General features: G+C 39.3%; 1 protein-coding gene, 1 long non-coding RNA gene and 1 other non-coding gene across 4 annotated transcripts in view; 2 read left to right on the top strand and 1 right to left on the bottom strand.

The window, feature by feature from the left end:
* The window catches only part of MYZAP (myocardial zonula adherens protein), a 94,121-nt gene extending 87,327 nt beyond the window's left edge, over positions 1 to 6,794 (top strand). The window contains exon 12 of the mRNA XM_007165936.2: positions 5,853 to 6,794. Within this exon, the coding sequence (XP_007165998.2) occupies positions 5,853 to 5,949 (97 nt within the window). The 3' untranslated portion in view covers positions 5,950 to 6,794. The remainder of the gene's footprint in view (positions 1 to 5,852) is intronic.
* The window catches only part of LOC103007194 (uncharacterized), a 69,739-nt gene that overhangs the window by 38,634 nt on the left and 16,247 nt on the right, over positions 1 to 14,858 (bottom strand). The gene's annotated exons all lie outside the window — the stretch shown is intronic.
* LOC114238381 (U6 spliceosomal RNA) lies at positions 7,325 to 7,431 on the top strand. The gene has a single exon (XR_003623770.1). It is a non-coding gene; the product is annotated as a U6 spliceosomal RNA (small nuclear RNA).

The raw sequence follows: 14,858 nt of genomic DNA, 5'->3' as shown, positions 1-14,858 counted from the left end.
GTCATACACCATGATCAAGTGGGGTTTATCCCAGTGATGCAAGGATTCCTCAATATCCGCAAATCAATCAGTGTGATACACCACATTAACAAAATGAAGAATAAAAACCATATGATCATTTCAATAGATGCAGAAAAAGCTTTTGACAGAATTCACCACCCATTTACGATAAAAACTTTCCAGAAACTGGGCATAGAGGGAACCTACCTCAACATAATAAAGGCCATATATGACAAACCCATGGCTAACATCATTCTCAATGATGAAAAGTTCCCTCTGAGATCAGGAACAAAGCAAGGATGTCCACTCTTGCCACTTTTATTCAGTATGGTTTCGGAAGTCCTAGCCATGGCAGTCAGAGAAGAAAAAGAAATAAAAGGAATCCAAATTGGAAATGAAGAAAAACTGTCACTGTTTGCAGATGACATAATACTATATATAGAAAATCCTAAAGATGCCACCAGAAAACTACTAGAGATCATCAATGAATTTGGTAAAGTTGCAGGATACAAAATTAATACACAGAAATCTCTTGCATTCCTATACACTAACAACAAAAGATCGGAAAGAGAAATTAACACATTATTGACCAGGGGATTTTTGTAGAAACTAACACCTGTGGCCTAATATGCCTCCAGTCAAAAATGTGTTAAGGAAACAATCCCATTTACCATCGTATCAAAAAAGAAAAAAACAAACAAACCAGGAATAAACCTGCCTAAGGAGACAAAAGACCTGTACTCTTAAAACTGTAAGATGCTGATGAAAGAAATCGAAGATGACACAAACACATAGAAAGATATACCATGTTCTTGGATTGGAAGAATCAATATTATCAAAATGACTATACTACCCAAGGCAACCTACAGATTCAATGCAATCCCTATCAAATTACCAATGGCGTTTTTCACAGAACTAGATCAAAAAATTTTTTTAATTTGTATGGAAATACAAAAGACTCCAAATAGTCAAAGCAATCCTGAGAAAGAAAAACGGAGCTGGAGGAATCAGGCTCCCTGACTTCAGACTATACTACAAAGCTGTAGTAATCAAGACAGTATGGTACTGGTGCAAAAACAGAAATATAGATCAATGGAACAGGATAGAAAGCCCAGAAATAAACCCACGCACATATGGTCAATTAATCTATGACAAAGGAGGCAAGAATATACAATGGATTCAGTAAGTGGTGCTGGGAGAACTGGACAGCTACATGTGAAGGAATGAAATTAGATCATTCTTTAACACCATACACAAAAATAAACTCAAAATGGATCAAAGACCTAAATGTAAGGCTGGACACTATAAAACTCTTAGAGGAAAACATAGGCAACACTCTCTGAACATAAATCCCAGCAATAACTTTTTGTATCCACCTCCTAGGGAACATATATCTCAACATAATAAAAGCCATTTATGACAAACCCACAGCCAATATAATACTCAACAGTGAAAAGCTAAAAGCCTTTCTACTAAATTCAGGAACAAGACAAGGATGCCCACTCTCACCACTTCTATTCAACATAGTATTGGAAGTCCTAGCCACAGCAGTCAGACAAGAAAAAAAATAAAAGGTATCCAAATTGGAAGAGATGAAATTGTCACTGTTTGCAGATGACATGATACTCTATATAGAAAACCCTAAGGACTCCACACAAAAATCACTAGATCTAGTAAATGAATTAAGCAAAGTAGCAAAATACAAGATTAACAACCAAAAATCAGTTGCATTTCTTTACACTAACAAATATCAGAAAGGGAATGTAAAAAAAACAATACCTTTTAAAATACCACCAAAAAAAAATACTTAGGAATAAACCTGACCAAGGAGGTGAAAGACTTACATGCTGTCAACTATAAAACATTAATAAATTAAAGAGGATTCAAAGAAATGTAAAGATACCCCATGCTCTTGGATTGGAAGAATTAATATTGTTAAAATGGCAATACTACCCAAAGCAATCTACAGATTTAATGCGATCCCTATCAAAATACCCATGACATTTTTCACAGAACTAGAACAAATAATCAAAAATTTATATGGAACCATAGAAGACCCAGAATTGCCAAAGCAATCCTGAGGGAAAAAAACAAAAGGAAGCATACCTCTCCCAGACTTCAAACAATACTACAGAGCTACAGTAATCAAAACGGTGTGGTATTGGTACAAAAACAGACATACGGATCAATGGAACAGAATAGAGAGCCCAGAAATAAACCTAGACACCTACAGTCTATTAATCTTCAACAAAGGAGGCAAGAATATAAAATAGGAAAAAGACAGTCTCTTTAACATGTGGTGCTGGGAAAGTTGGACAGCTGCATGTAAGACCGTGAAGTTAGAACACACCCTCACACCGTGCACAGAAATAAACTCAAAATGGCTTAAAGACTTAAACATAAAACATGACACCATAAAACTTCTAGCACTTGACACCATAAAACTTCTAAAACTTCCAGAATTTATTCTCTGACATAAATCATACCAGTGTTTTCTTAGGTCAGTCTCCCAAGGCAATAGAAATAAAAATAAACAAACAGGACCGTATCAAACTTAGAAGCTTTTGCACAGAAAAGGAACCCATATAAAAATGAAAAGACAACCTACAGAATGGGGGAAAATATTTGCAAATGATGCAATAGACAAGGGCTTAGTCTCCAAAATATACAAACAGCTTATACAACTCAACAACAAAAAAACAAACAACCCAATCGAAAAATGGGCCAAAGACCTTAACAGACATTTCTCCAAAGAAGACGTACGGATGGCCAGTAGACACGTGAAAAGATGCTCAACATCACTAATTATTAGAGAAATGCAAATCAAAACTACAATGAGGTACCAACTCACACTGGTCAGAATGGCAATCATTAAAAAGTCTACAAATGCTGGAGAGGATGTGGAGAAAAGGGAACCCTCCTACACTGCTGGTGGGAATGTAAGTTGGTACAGCCACTATGGAAAACAGTATGGAGGTTCCTCAGAAAACTAAAAATAGAATTACCATATGATCTAGCAGTCCCACTCCTGGGAATATACCCGGACAAAACTATAATTCAAAAAGATACATGTGCCCCTATGTTCATAGCAGCACTGTTCACAATAGACAAAACATGGAAACAACCTAAATGTCCACCAACAGATGAATGGATAAAGAAGATGTGGTACATATATACAGTGGAGTACTTACTCAGCCATAAAAAAGAACGAAATAATGCCATTTGCAGCGATATGGATGCAACTAGAGATTATCATACTAAGTGAAGTAAGTCAGAAAGAGAAAGACAAATACCATATGATATCACTTATATGTGGAATCTAAAATATGGCACAAATGAACCTATCTACAAAACAGAAACAGACTCACAGACATAGAGAACAGACTTGTGGTTGCCAAGGGGGAGGGTGTTGGGGGAGGGAAGGACTGGGAGTTTGGGATTAGCAGATGTAAACTATTATAGATAGGATGGATAAACAAGGTCCTACTGTATATAACACAGGGAACTATATGCAATCTCCTATGATAAACCATAATGGAAAAGAATATAAAAAAAAGAATGCCTGTACGTGTATAACTGAGTCACTTTTGCTGTACAGCAGAGATTGGCACCATATTGTAAATCAACTATACTTCAATAAAAAAAAATTAAAAAAAGAAAATAAAAACAAAAATAAACAAATGAGACCGAATTAAACTTAAAAGCTTCTGCACAGCAAAGGAAACCATAAACGAAACGAAAAGACAACCCACAAAATGGGAGAAAATATTTGCACACAAAGTGACTGACAAGAGATTAATTTCCAAAATATACAAACAGCTCATGCAGCTCTATGTCAAAAAACAACAACAACAACAACCAAACAACCCAATCCAAAAATGGGCAGAAGACCTAAACAGACATTTCTCCAAAGGAGACATACAGACGGCCAAAAAGCACATGAAAAGATGCTCAACATCACTAATTATCAGAGAAATGCAAATCAAAACTACAGTGAGGTATCACCTACCACTGGTCAGAATGGCCATCATCAAAAAGTCTACAAACAGTAAGAGGAGAGGGTGCTGGGAGAGGGTGTGGAGAAAAGGGAACCCTCCTACACTGTTGGTGAGAATGTAAATTGGTACAACCACTATGGAGAATAGTATGGAAGTTCCTTAAAAAACTAAAAATAGAACTACCATATGATCCAGCAATCCCACTCCTTGGCATATATCTGGAGAAAGCCACAATTAGAAAAGATTCGTGCACCCCGATGTTCATTACAGCACTATTTACAACAGCCTAGACATGGAAGCAACCTAAATGTCCATTGACAGAGGAATGGATAAAGAAAATGTGGTACATATACACAGTGGAATATTACTCAGCCATAAAAAAGAACGAAATAATGCCATTTGCAGCAACATGGATGAACCTAGAGATTATCACACTAAGTGAAGTCAGACTGAGAAAGACAGATATCATATGGTATGACTCATATGTGGAATCTAGTTTCTGAAAATGATACAGATGAACTTATTTACAAAACAGAAACAGACTTACAGATATTGAAAACTTATGGTTATCAAGGGGAAATGTGGGCAGGAGGGATAAATCAGGAGCTTGGGATTAACATACATACATTACTATATATAAGATAGATAACCAACAAGGACCTACTGTATAGCCCAGGGAACTCTACTAAATATTCTGTGATAACCTATATGAGAAAAGAATCTGAGAAAGAATGAATATACGTATAACTGAATCACTCTGCTGTACACCTGAAACTAACACAACATTGCAAACGAACTACGCTCCAATAAAACTTTTTAAAGAAATTGCTAAAAATAATGGTCCCTCATAATATTCTTTTTCTTTTTAAAATAAGTTTTATTGAGATGTAATTCACATAGCATAGAATTCATCCTTTTAAAATGTGCAATTCAATAGTTTTTAGTATATTTACAAAGCTGTGCAACCAGCACCACTTATCTAATTTTAGAAAATTTCCCTCACCCCAAAAAGAAACACTGTACCCCTTATCAGTCAAAATCCACCCCCCCCTTCTCCTAGGCCCTGGCAACCATTAATATACTTTTTTTTTTAATTGGAGTATAATTGCTTTACAATGGTGTGTTAGTTTCTGCTTTATAACAAAGTGAATCAGTTATACATATACAATATGTTCCCATTTCTCTTCCCTCTTGCATCTCCCTCCCTCCCACCCCTCTAGGTGGTCACAAAGCACCGAGCTGATCTCCCTGTGCTATGTGGCTGCTTCCCACTAGCTATCTGTTTTACATTTGGTAGTGTATATATGTCCATACCACTCTCTCACTTTGTCCCAGCTTACCCTTTCCCCTCCCCATGTCCTCAAGTCCATTCTCTACATCCGCGTCTTTATTCCTGTCCTGCCTCTAGGTTCTTCAGAATCTTTTTTTTTTTTTTTTTTAGATTCTATATATATATGTTAGCATACGGTATTTGTTTTTCTGACTTACTTCACTCTGTATGACAGACTCTAGGTCTATCCACCTCACTACAAATAACTCAATTTCAGTTTTTTTTATGGCTGAGTAATATTCCCTTGTATATATGTGCCACATCTTTATCCATTCATCTGTCAGTGGACACTTAGGTTGCTTCCATGTCCTGGCTATTGTAAATAGAGCTGCAGTGAACACTGTGGTACATGACTCTTTTTGAATTATGGTTTTCTCTCCCTCATAATATTTAAATGAAATATTCAACTACATTACTGCAGTCTATTTTTAAGTGTTGAAAAGGATTTCCTAGAGTTATCTTACCACGTGAAGCATATGGTAAGTTTTGTTTCATATTCCTGACTGCGTTTTCTCCTTTCTCAGCCAAACAGGTAGGACTCGTGAGATTGCAGTGCCTTCCAGGAATTATACCCCATACACACGAGTCCTGGAGTTAACCATGAAGAAAACTCTGACTTAAGCACTTGGAGACGTGCACTTTTCACTGATGGACAAAGGCCCTGGAACCCTGCGGCTTGAAGTCTGGAAAGGGTGACTGTTGCTTCCTCCTATACACTGTTTAAGCTGCAGTGGAAATTGCTGAGGTTCTGATCCACTTCTAAAACATGAAGGAAAGTGGAGGGGGAGGGGGAGGGCAGGAGAGAGAGGTTTCAAGGTCATATTTCAAACACCCAACCAGTGTATGTACCCTGCTGTACTGGGCCATCGTTAGCTTTCCATGCAGACACTGAGTCCTATCGGGAGAATTCCCTCACTATTTTCTGTTTTACTAGACTTCGGCTGGGAGGAAACAAGGCATTAACTTGAAATTTCATGTTACTTATTGCCAGGATCATTTGTTACAGCATGAAGGTTTTATTTACCCATAGAAGTATTAGAGGCGGTGTTTCTCTGCTACAGGGAAGCCTGTCTGCAGGAGCGCAGGCACATGGGGAAATGTGACCCTGGGAAGGAAGGGGCAGGTGCCGAGGACCTGTGCAGGGGCGTGGGAGCCTCGGCTGCAGCCGGTCCTCGTGTGGGCAGACACGCTTCATTCTGACGTGCTAACCCCTTGGTTTACTTTGTGCCTTATGCCTTTATGGGGCCAGCTGAAATCACTGTATTTATTCAACCTGTGATTTATTTTTTCTTTCTTTCTCACTTTAACTGAAAGAGAATTTTGTACGTTGTGGAAATTTAATCACTTAATGTTTTCGATACCAATTGGTGTTTTTGTTAAAGGAATGAGTGATTTGTTCATGCATGCTCTACTTTGATATTATAACCTATGTCACATGTTTAATAAATGCCATATATTTTGTTCTACTGATGCTGTCATTGTGTGTCATCCATGACTGTGTAGAAGGGGTAGAGAACAGAATCGGGTTTTGGACTGTCAAGTCAGGGCACCATAATCTTTCAATCAGCACAGTCCTTAGAATCATTTATAAACCATAAGAGAAGGGGTGTGTGTGTGTTTGTGTGTGTGTGTGTGTGTGTGTGTGTATGTCTTTAAACCCTGAAATTTATCTAGTTAACCTACCTTCTAGAAACACTAAGATGCATTCATGTTTATAAAATAAAAAAATCATTTTTACTTAAAAAAAAAAATCATGCTCCCTTGTGCCCAAACTCCCTACCCCTTACTCCCCCACTTAAAAAAAAAAGCCAAAGAAAGAAAGCAAAGCAACTCAGTTGAGTAAATCACCACAAGTCAGGACAGTGTCAAGAGGAAAACGCATACTTTGAAACCAAATTTTTATTTAAATTGTGGTTGTGGGACCTTGGGCATGTCATCAAAGCTCTCTGAATATCAACTTCATGTTCTAAAAACTTGGGATAATCACACCTACCCAGTGCTCGCTTCAGCAGCACATATACTAAAATTGGACCGATACAGAGAAGATTAGCATGGCCCCTGAGCAAGGATGACACGCAAATTCATGAAGCATTCCATATTTTTTCCACAAAGTAAACTTAAAATGGCTTAAAGACTTAAACATAAGACATGACACCATAAAAATTCTAGAAGTGGACATAGGCAAAACATTCTCTGACATAAATCGTACCAGTGTTTTCTTAGATCAGTCTCCCAAGGCAATAGAAATAAAAATAAACAAATGGGACCTAATCAAACTTACAAGCTTTTGCACAGCAAAGGAAATCATTAAAAAACCCGAAAAGACAACCTACAGAATGGGAGAAAATATTTGCTAACAATGTGACCAACAAGGGCTTAATCTCCAAAATACACAAACAGCTCATACAGCTCAATAGCAAAAAAACAAACAACCCAATCCAAAAATGGGCAGAAGACCTAAATAGACATTTCTCCAAAGAAGACACACAGATAACCAATAGGCACTTGAAAAGATGCTCAACATCACCAATTATTAGAGAAATGCAAATCAAAACTACAATGAGGTACCAACTCACACCAGTCAGAATGGCCATCGTTAAAAATTCTGCAAGTAACAAATGCTGGAGAGGGTGTGGAGAAGGGGAACCCTCCTACATTGTTGGTGGGAATGTAAGTTGCTGCAGCCACTATGGAAAATGGTGTGGAGATTCCTCAGAAAACTAAAAATAGAATTACCATATGACCCAGCAATCCTATTCCCGGCCATATATCTGGACAAAACTATAATTCAAAAAGATACATGCACCTCTATGTTCATAGCAGCACTATTCACAATCAAGACAAGTCATGGAAACAACATAAGTCAAGACATGGAAACAACATAAGTGTCTATCAATAGATGGATAAAGACGATATGGTACATATATACAATGGATTACTACTACTCAGTCATAAAAGAGAATGAAATAATGCCATTTGCAGCAACATGGATGCAACTGGAGATTATCATACTGAGTGAAGTAAGTCAGAAAGAGACAGATAAATACCATATGATATCACTTATATGTGGAATCTAAAATATGACACAAATGAACCTATGAAACAGAATCTCAGACATAGAGAAGAAACTGGTGGTTGCCAAGGGGGAGGGTGTTGGGGGAGGGATGGAGTGGCAGGTTGGGGTGAGCAGATGTAAGCTTTTATACATAGAATGCATAAACAAGGTCCTACTGTATAGCACAGAGAACTATATTCAATATCCTAGGATAAACCATAATGGAAAAGAATGTAAAAAGAATGTATATATATATCTATAACTGAATCACTTTGCTGTACAGCAGTAATTAACACAACACTGTAAATCAACTACACTTCAATTAAAAAAAAGAAAATCACACCTGACAGGCCAATGTGAGTGCCAACTGAGGTAGGTCAAGCAGAGGCCTGGCCTGGGGATGGACGCAGAGGAGGGTGCTGCCATTCTGAGGTGTGTTTTAAAGCACTGTTGAGTGCTGGCTACCTTCACTCTTTGAGCTGCTCTAGCATGAGAAGCCGTTTCCTAGCGCAGCCCCAAGGAGGAGCATTTCAGGAAAAGGCAGGCCTTGGGACCAGGAGGTAGGGAAGCAGGACTCAGAGTGGCAGAAGGTATGGCAACCCCTGGGCCCCTGGAGAAGCTGGTGTGGAAACAGCTTCTAAATGAAACATGGCATAAAGAATGTCGGTTTTAATACAACAAAGACTGTTCTGCAAGCACTCCACCCCCCCCCCCAACTTTTTTCTTTTCTTAAAACAGTCAAAAAAAGGAAAAAAATTAGTAATTTTAAATTCAAAGGATGCCAGCGATCATTCCATAGCATTAAAGGTGTCCCTGGGCCCTTTATACTTTTATATATACCTTCAACATGTGGAGAATTTTAAATATTATTTGAACTATTTAGAAAGACCACTGAAGAGACTTCCTCAGTGGTACAGACTTGAAACTGAAAAAAACCAGAGCTGATCCTTCTCGACCCTTTGTCAAAATTAGTGACACTCAATCCACCGTCTGAAAGAGTGACGTTTGTTCTTCAACCTCCTCATAAGCACGGGTATCGTGTAGAACTGGGGGAATGAACTCTAATATTACACAGCAAATTTATCTAACTGAAATGAAAAACAGCAGTGTGTTAAGTTTTTTAAAAATAAAAATGTATTCCTATGATAATGCCTCAATTAATATTCTCATTCCAATCCTTCCAGACTTTCTTAAACACACCTCACTCCCCCATTTATTTTGTTTTAGCACACACAGGACCCTATACTGAGAAGCAGAATCGTGGTATTCAGGAACGTGGGCTCTGGAGACTGTTTCAGCTTAGTCACTAGTGTGTGGCTTGAGCACAGAACCTCTTTGAGCCCCTGTAAAATGGGATCAGTGACAGTTCTTTCCCAACTGTCACTGTGTGCAGATTAAATGAGTTAATATCTGTGGAGTTCTTAGAATAGTGCTTGGCACTTAGTAAGTGCTACCTATTATCACAACAGACTTTTGTAACCACATATATAATCACTTATATATCATTCTATATAGATACAGATGTATAGAGCTACACCACTGTTTCTTACAGCTAGTTGGATTCCACTTTATTGAGGTACTGTGGTTTACTTGACCTGTCCCCTGAGGTTGGAATTTTGGAGGCTGTCCTTACCCTTTTTAAAGCAATCCTCTGCGGAACCATCTTGTACACATGTCTTTGTACACTTGCCTAGGATAAATTCCTAGAAGAGGAATCGCTGGGTCACAAGTTAGGCACATTTAAGTCTTTTCGTGCACGTGGTCCAATCTGGCCTCTGGAAATTGGAGTCCACTGAAAGATCTCACCAACAGTATGAGGATGTTCTTTCCTGACTCCGTTGCCAACACTGGGAGTGAGAAATGAAGGTGTGTATAAAATTGCCTGCTTTAGGCAGGCACGCCCCCCAAACAGGCAGTGAATAAAGTTCCTTCAGGATATTGCCTTTGGATACTTGAGCTCGGGACCGTGCAGGTGTGAGCTGCAGGCCTGTAAGTGTCCTCAGGGCCCAGAGAGTACTGAGCAGCTGAATGGAAACAGGACTGGGCTTACTTAGAAGCAGCTGGTGTCCCACAGGATCCTGGCCTCAGATGGCCTGCTGCTTAGTGAGTCAGAAGCAAGTGGCAGCCGTTGAGACAGAAAATTCAGGCCATGTCCCTGACGTGGGGTTTGAGTCTGGGTGGCACATGCCCCAGAGGGTTCCTTTCAGGGCTAGCTGGGGAGAGAGGAACATTTGGGAAGTGTCTGGAGTTTGGTGATGTGACATGGTCTCCCCAACAGAGGGTGCACCAACCAAGACTGACCCTGAGCTGGTCCACGTGTCTGTCTACTCTGGGCACCCTCTTTCTCCCCAGCAAATGCCATTGGCCTACTCCAGGAACTCTAGGGTGGTCCCCAAGACAGAGGGTGGGGTGAGGGGTGTGACAGGAAGGGCAGGATTCCTTCCTGTCCTACTTCAGGCCACATCAGACCATAGTGATCTCCCTGACATCCAGACTCAGAGGACCAGTTCAGTTCAAGCAATGCATCCCAGGTGCTGGGGACACACAGATGTGTACCCTCAATACCCTCATCCTCTTCGAAAATTATTCCCAGTGAGTCTGTCTCCTCCTGGTCTTTGATGTCTCTGAATCCCAGGGGTACTTTTTTCCTGCTCCCCTCTTTTCTACTCTCACATCAAATGACTGACCATCGTGTCCATTTCCTTTCTCTCCATCCATGTAAGCTCCTTAGGGGCAGTTTCCTATAAAGGAGGGGACTCATTCCACACCTCAATAAGCATGGAGAAATCTACAAGTGAAAAGTATCCAGAAAGAGCCTTCGCTGGGGGAAGTAAAGGAGACCAAGAGTTACGGACCTCGGCACAGCATGCAACCAGTCAATCTTCAGAGCAGTTCTGTGTAGAAAATGTCACTACCACTGTTTTGTGGTTAAGGAAATGGAAACTCAGAGATGAAAATTGCCTGAAACCACCCAGGCCCATCTGATTCCAGAACAGGGGTGGGAAGCCTGGAGTCGGTATTGCCACTAAATTGCAATACTCCCTTGGGCAGGTCACCTCTGCTCTCAGGTGCAGGGCTCCCATGAGCAGCTCTGCCTAGGAAGGAAATGGAATTCCACCTTACCTCCGCAGAGGCCTGCTGTGATGATCATGTGAAGCAGCATGGGAAAAGTTTCCAGCACTGCGCCAGAGACATGCCTACAATCGATACCAACAACTGACCCCTGCTATTAGTACTAGTCATTACTAGTCATTACTGTGAAGGAGGTGTTGCACATGAATATTTTTAAACCCAAGTATTTCCTCTTATTGGGCACACATTAGAGACTTAATGAATAATGCTTACTTGTGAGTAGGATTGTGCAGAAGGAAAGTAGGGCAAAAAAAAAAAAATTGTGTCTGGATAAACATAAGATTAAATAAACCATAGACTCCTTTTCCTTATATGGAAATTTGAGAATAACTCATTTGACTTTGTCAGAGGAGGACAAGCCCCAAAGAAAGACTGGAGATATGTTTCTGGAAAGAGAGACCAGAGGCAAAGATACCAGAGGGAGACGGCTGCAAAGTTTGGAGGTAATTTGTTAGGCAGGATTAGATTACTAATACGTGGTATGAAGTGTAAATCAAAGAGGTTTTTGCATATGAATGTCCAATTAATTGTTTTAGCACCATTTGTTGAAAAGACTACCCATTTTCCACTGAATTGCCCTTGTACCATTGTTGGAAATCAACTGCCCATACATGCATAGGTCTATTTCTGTACACTCTGTTACACTGATCTAGTTGCCTATCTTAACACCAGTCCCACACTGTCTTGATTACCGTGGCTTTATCTTAAGCCCTTGAAGTCAGGTAGTATAGGCTTTTCAACTCTGTTCTTTTTCAAAGTTGTTTTGGCTATTCTAGGACCTTTGAATTTCCATATGAATTTTACAGTCTGTCAGTTTCTACCTATGGGCTGCTGGAATTTTGACTGACACTGCACTGAATAGATAGATCCCCAAGGAGAAAACCAAGACCCGCTGCTGAGTATCAGGCCAGCTTGCAGCTGGTGGGACTATGAGTTCCTGAATGCTGGGGCTGCTTCTCTCTTCTTCAGTTGGGAAGGTACCATGTAAAAACTTCCATAATGTATTCAGATGAAGGTATAGTATAATCTTTGTGGAATTCTGAACAAAATATTATAAGAAACATTAATTTGTGCCCAAAGGCCATAAAACTGACGTAATTTGAATGCAATAAAATGTAAATAAATGGCAAACAGTTCTTGGGGGTTTTCTCTTAATTTTTCAACACATACTTTTGAGTTTTAACATATAGCATTTACAGCATTCACCTTCCTGAATTAGGGGTGTGGGGGGCTGAGAAATAATTAGTAGGCAATTTTTTGGCCCTGGGACTTTTCTTGTAAATATTTTCTTTGGCAGCCATACTCTTGAGAACAGGAAGTTACTCTCTTGTTACAGATTTAAGACTTTTCTGAGCCAAATAACAGAAAGCTGGATTAGTTCTGAAATGAAGGGGGAAAAAAACAACTCTTGGCTTTTGCTGGAGATTAATGACATCTTGCAAATATTTTAATTCTCCCCTTTCCTCTCTAACTTGCCACCTCCTAAACAATGCATGTTCAGCCTGAAAAATCTTAACTGGTCACTTTGTGGCCCAACCCTTAAATAAAATATCTTTATGGTACCCACAAATTTCTTTAAACATTTTTGGAGGGCTGGGGGAAGGAAATAAGGGCCGTCTCAAGTTGACCTTTTTTATCACAAAATCCCAATATGGAATTTAAAACAGAAAATGTAGTTGTAAAGATGCTAATGTTTCTACAGTAATCATAAAGATTCATAATTTTCTTTGACCTTTTAAAATGGCTTTTGCTATAGATAAAAATGTTAAGTCAAGCTTTGTAAACAAACTCTATATATTGTTAGAGATGCTTGCAAACAATTTCTTAGCAATTGTTCAAAATAACAGGATTATATCCTTTGACTAGAGCATTTATTAGTCTGACTACAAATCATGCAAACTGGTTTTCCCCAGAAAAGGCTGAGTTCTTTTGGATTAATATCCACTTTTTACACTTGATTCTAGCAAAAAAAAAAAAAAAAAACCACACAAAACCAAACTTGCAATATCAATGAGGTTTACAATCTGTGGGGACATTAACTCTATGAATCACCTGACAACCATTTGTAGGGATTCCTCTTTTTTGAGGTGGGGGGGCGCACCGCACAACATGCAGGATCTTAGTTCCCTGATCAGGGATCAAACCCGTGCCCCCTGCAATGGAAGCATGGAGTCCTAAGCACTGGACCGCCAAGGAAGTCCCCGTAGGGATTCTTAAAACACAGAAGGCCTTAGGAAAACAGATTTAGAGGTAAAGAACACCTTCCTATAACAAGTGATCTAGGAAGTGATCGAGAAGTTTCCATGGTGTCACAGTCATCCCTCAGTATCGAGAGAAGGTGGGGGAATTGGTTCCAGGCCCCACATTCCCACAAATACCAAAATCCACACATGCTCAAGCCTGTTATATAAAATGGTGTAGTATTTGCATAAACTTACGCACATTCCCTCCTATAATTTAAATCATCTCTAGATTACTTACAATACCTAATACAATGTAAATGCTTTGTAAATAGTTGCCTGTTCACAGGCAAATTCAAGTTTTGCTTTTTGGAACTTTCCAGAATTGTTTTTTTCTTTTTCTGAATATTTTGGTTCCAAGGTTTGTTGAATCCGTGGATGTGGAACCCACATATATGGAGGACTGACTGTAATTGCAGCCTCTCAAAAAAGAAAAAGAGTTGGCCTACATTTTTCATTTATACTTGCATCACACACCCAAACTCAAATGTCCTGGTGCCCAGGAAGTTTGCATCAAGGTGGCAAGGGTCAAAAAAAAAAGGTGGCAAGGGTCTGTGGTAGGATAATGGGGGTGAGTGGCTGGTGGCAGGGAGAGGCAAGAAGGGTGCTCACCAGGATTATAAGTACATGTCCATCTTAAAGTCACTCAAATTCATTATTTTGAAAAAAACTGTGCTGCTGAGCAAATTCATCTGTAGATTGGATGTGGCCAAAGACCCGGAATTTGCAACCCTTTATTTACATTATCTAATGTTTTTCTTTCTGTGCATTATAAAGAAAATACTTATTCCTTCAAACCACCTTTTTCTCCAGTCAGCTTGAAGTGATGTTCCTCCCACATCATTCATTACCCTTTGTCTGTCTTCTGCTATTTTGACAACTTCAGGTTTTTTAAACCTTATAAACAATCTTAAATTACTCAGAGCTGTCATCCATTAGATATAAAAATTAAATTAAGCCCAAGAATTCTAGGTGATGGAAAACATGATCCAGTCCCATAAGATATGGGCAACCACAGGAGTCCAGCAAAGGTTGATAATACCCTAAACTTCATCAATGTTGAATGACTATTTATTTAAAGGGAGCTACCTGCTTCCTGGTTT

Source organism: Balaenoptera acutorostrata, chromosome 3, assembly GCF_949987535.1.
Source record: "Balaenoptera acutorostrata chromosome 3, mBalAcu1.1, whole genome shotgun sequence".
NCBI classification, from domain to species: Eukaryota; Metazoa; Chordata; class Mammalia; order Artiodactyla; family Balaenopteridae; genus Balaenoptera; species Balaenoptera acutorostrata.
The sequence above is the reverse complement of the archived record's forward strand: the minus strand, read 5'-3'. Positions and strand labels throughout refer to the sequence as shown.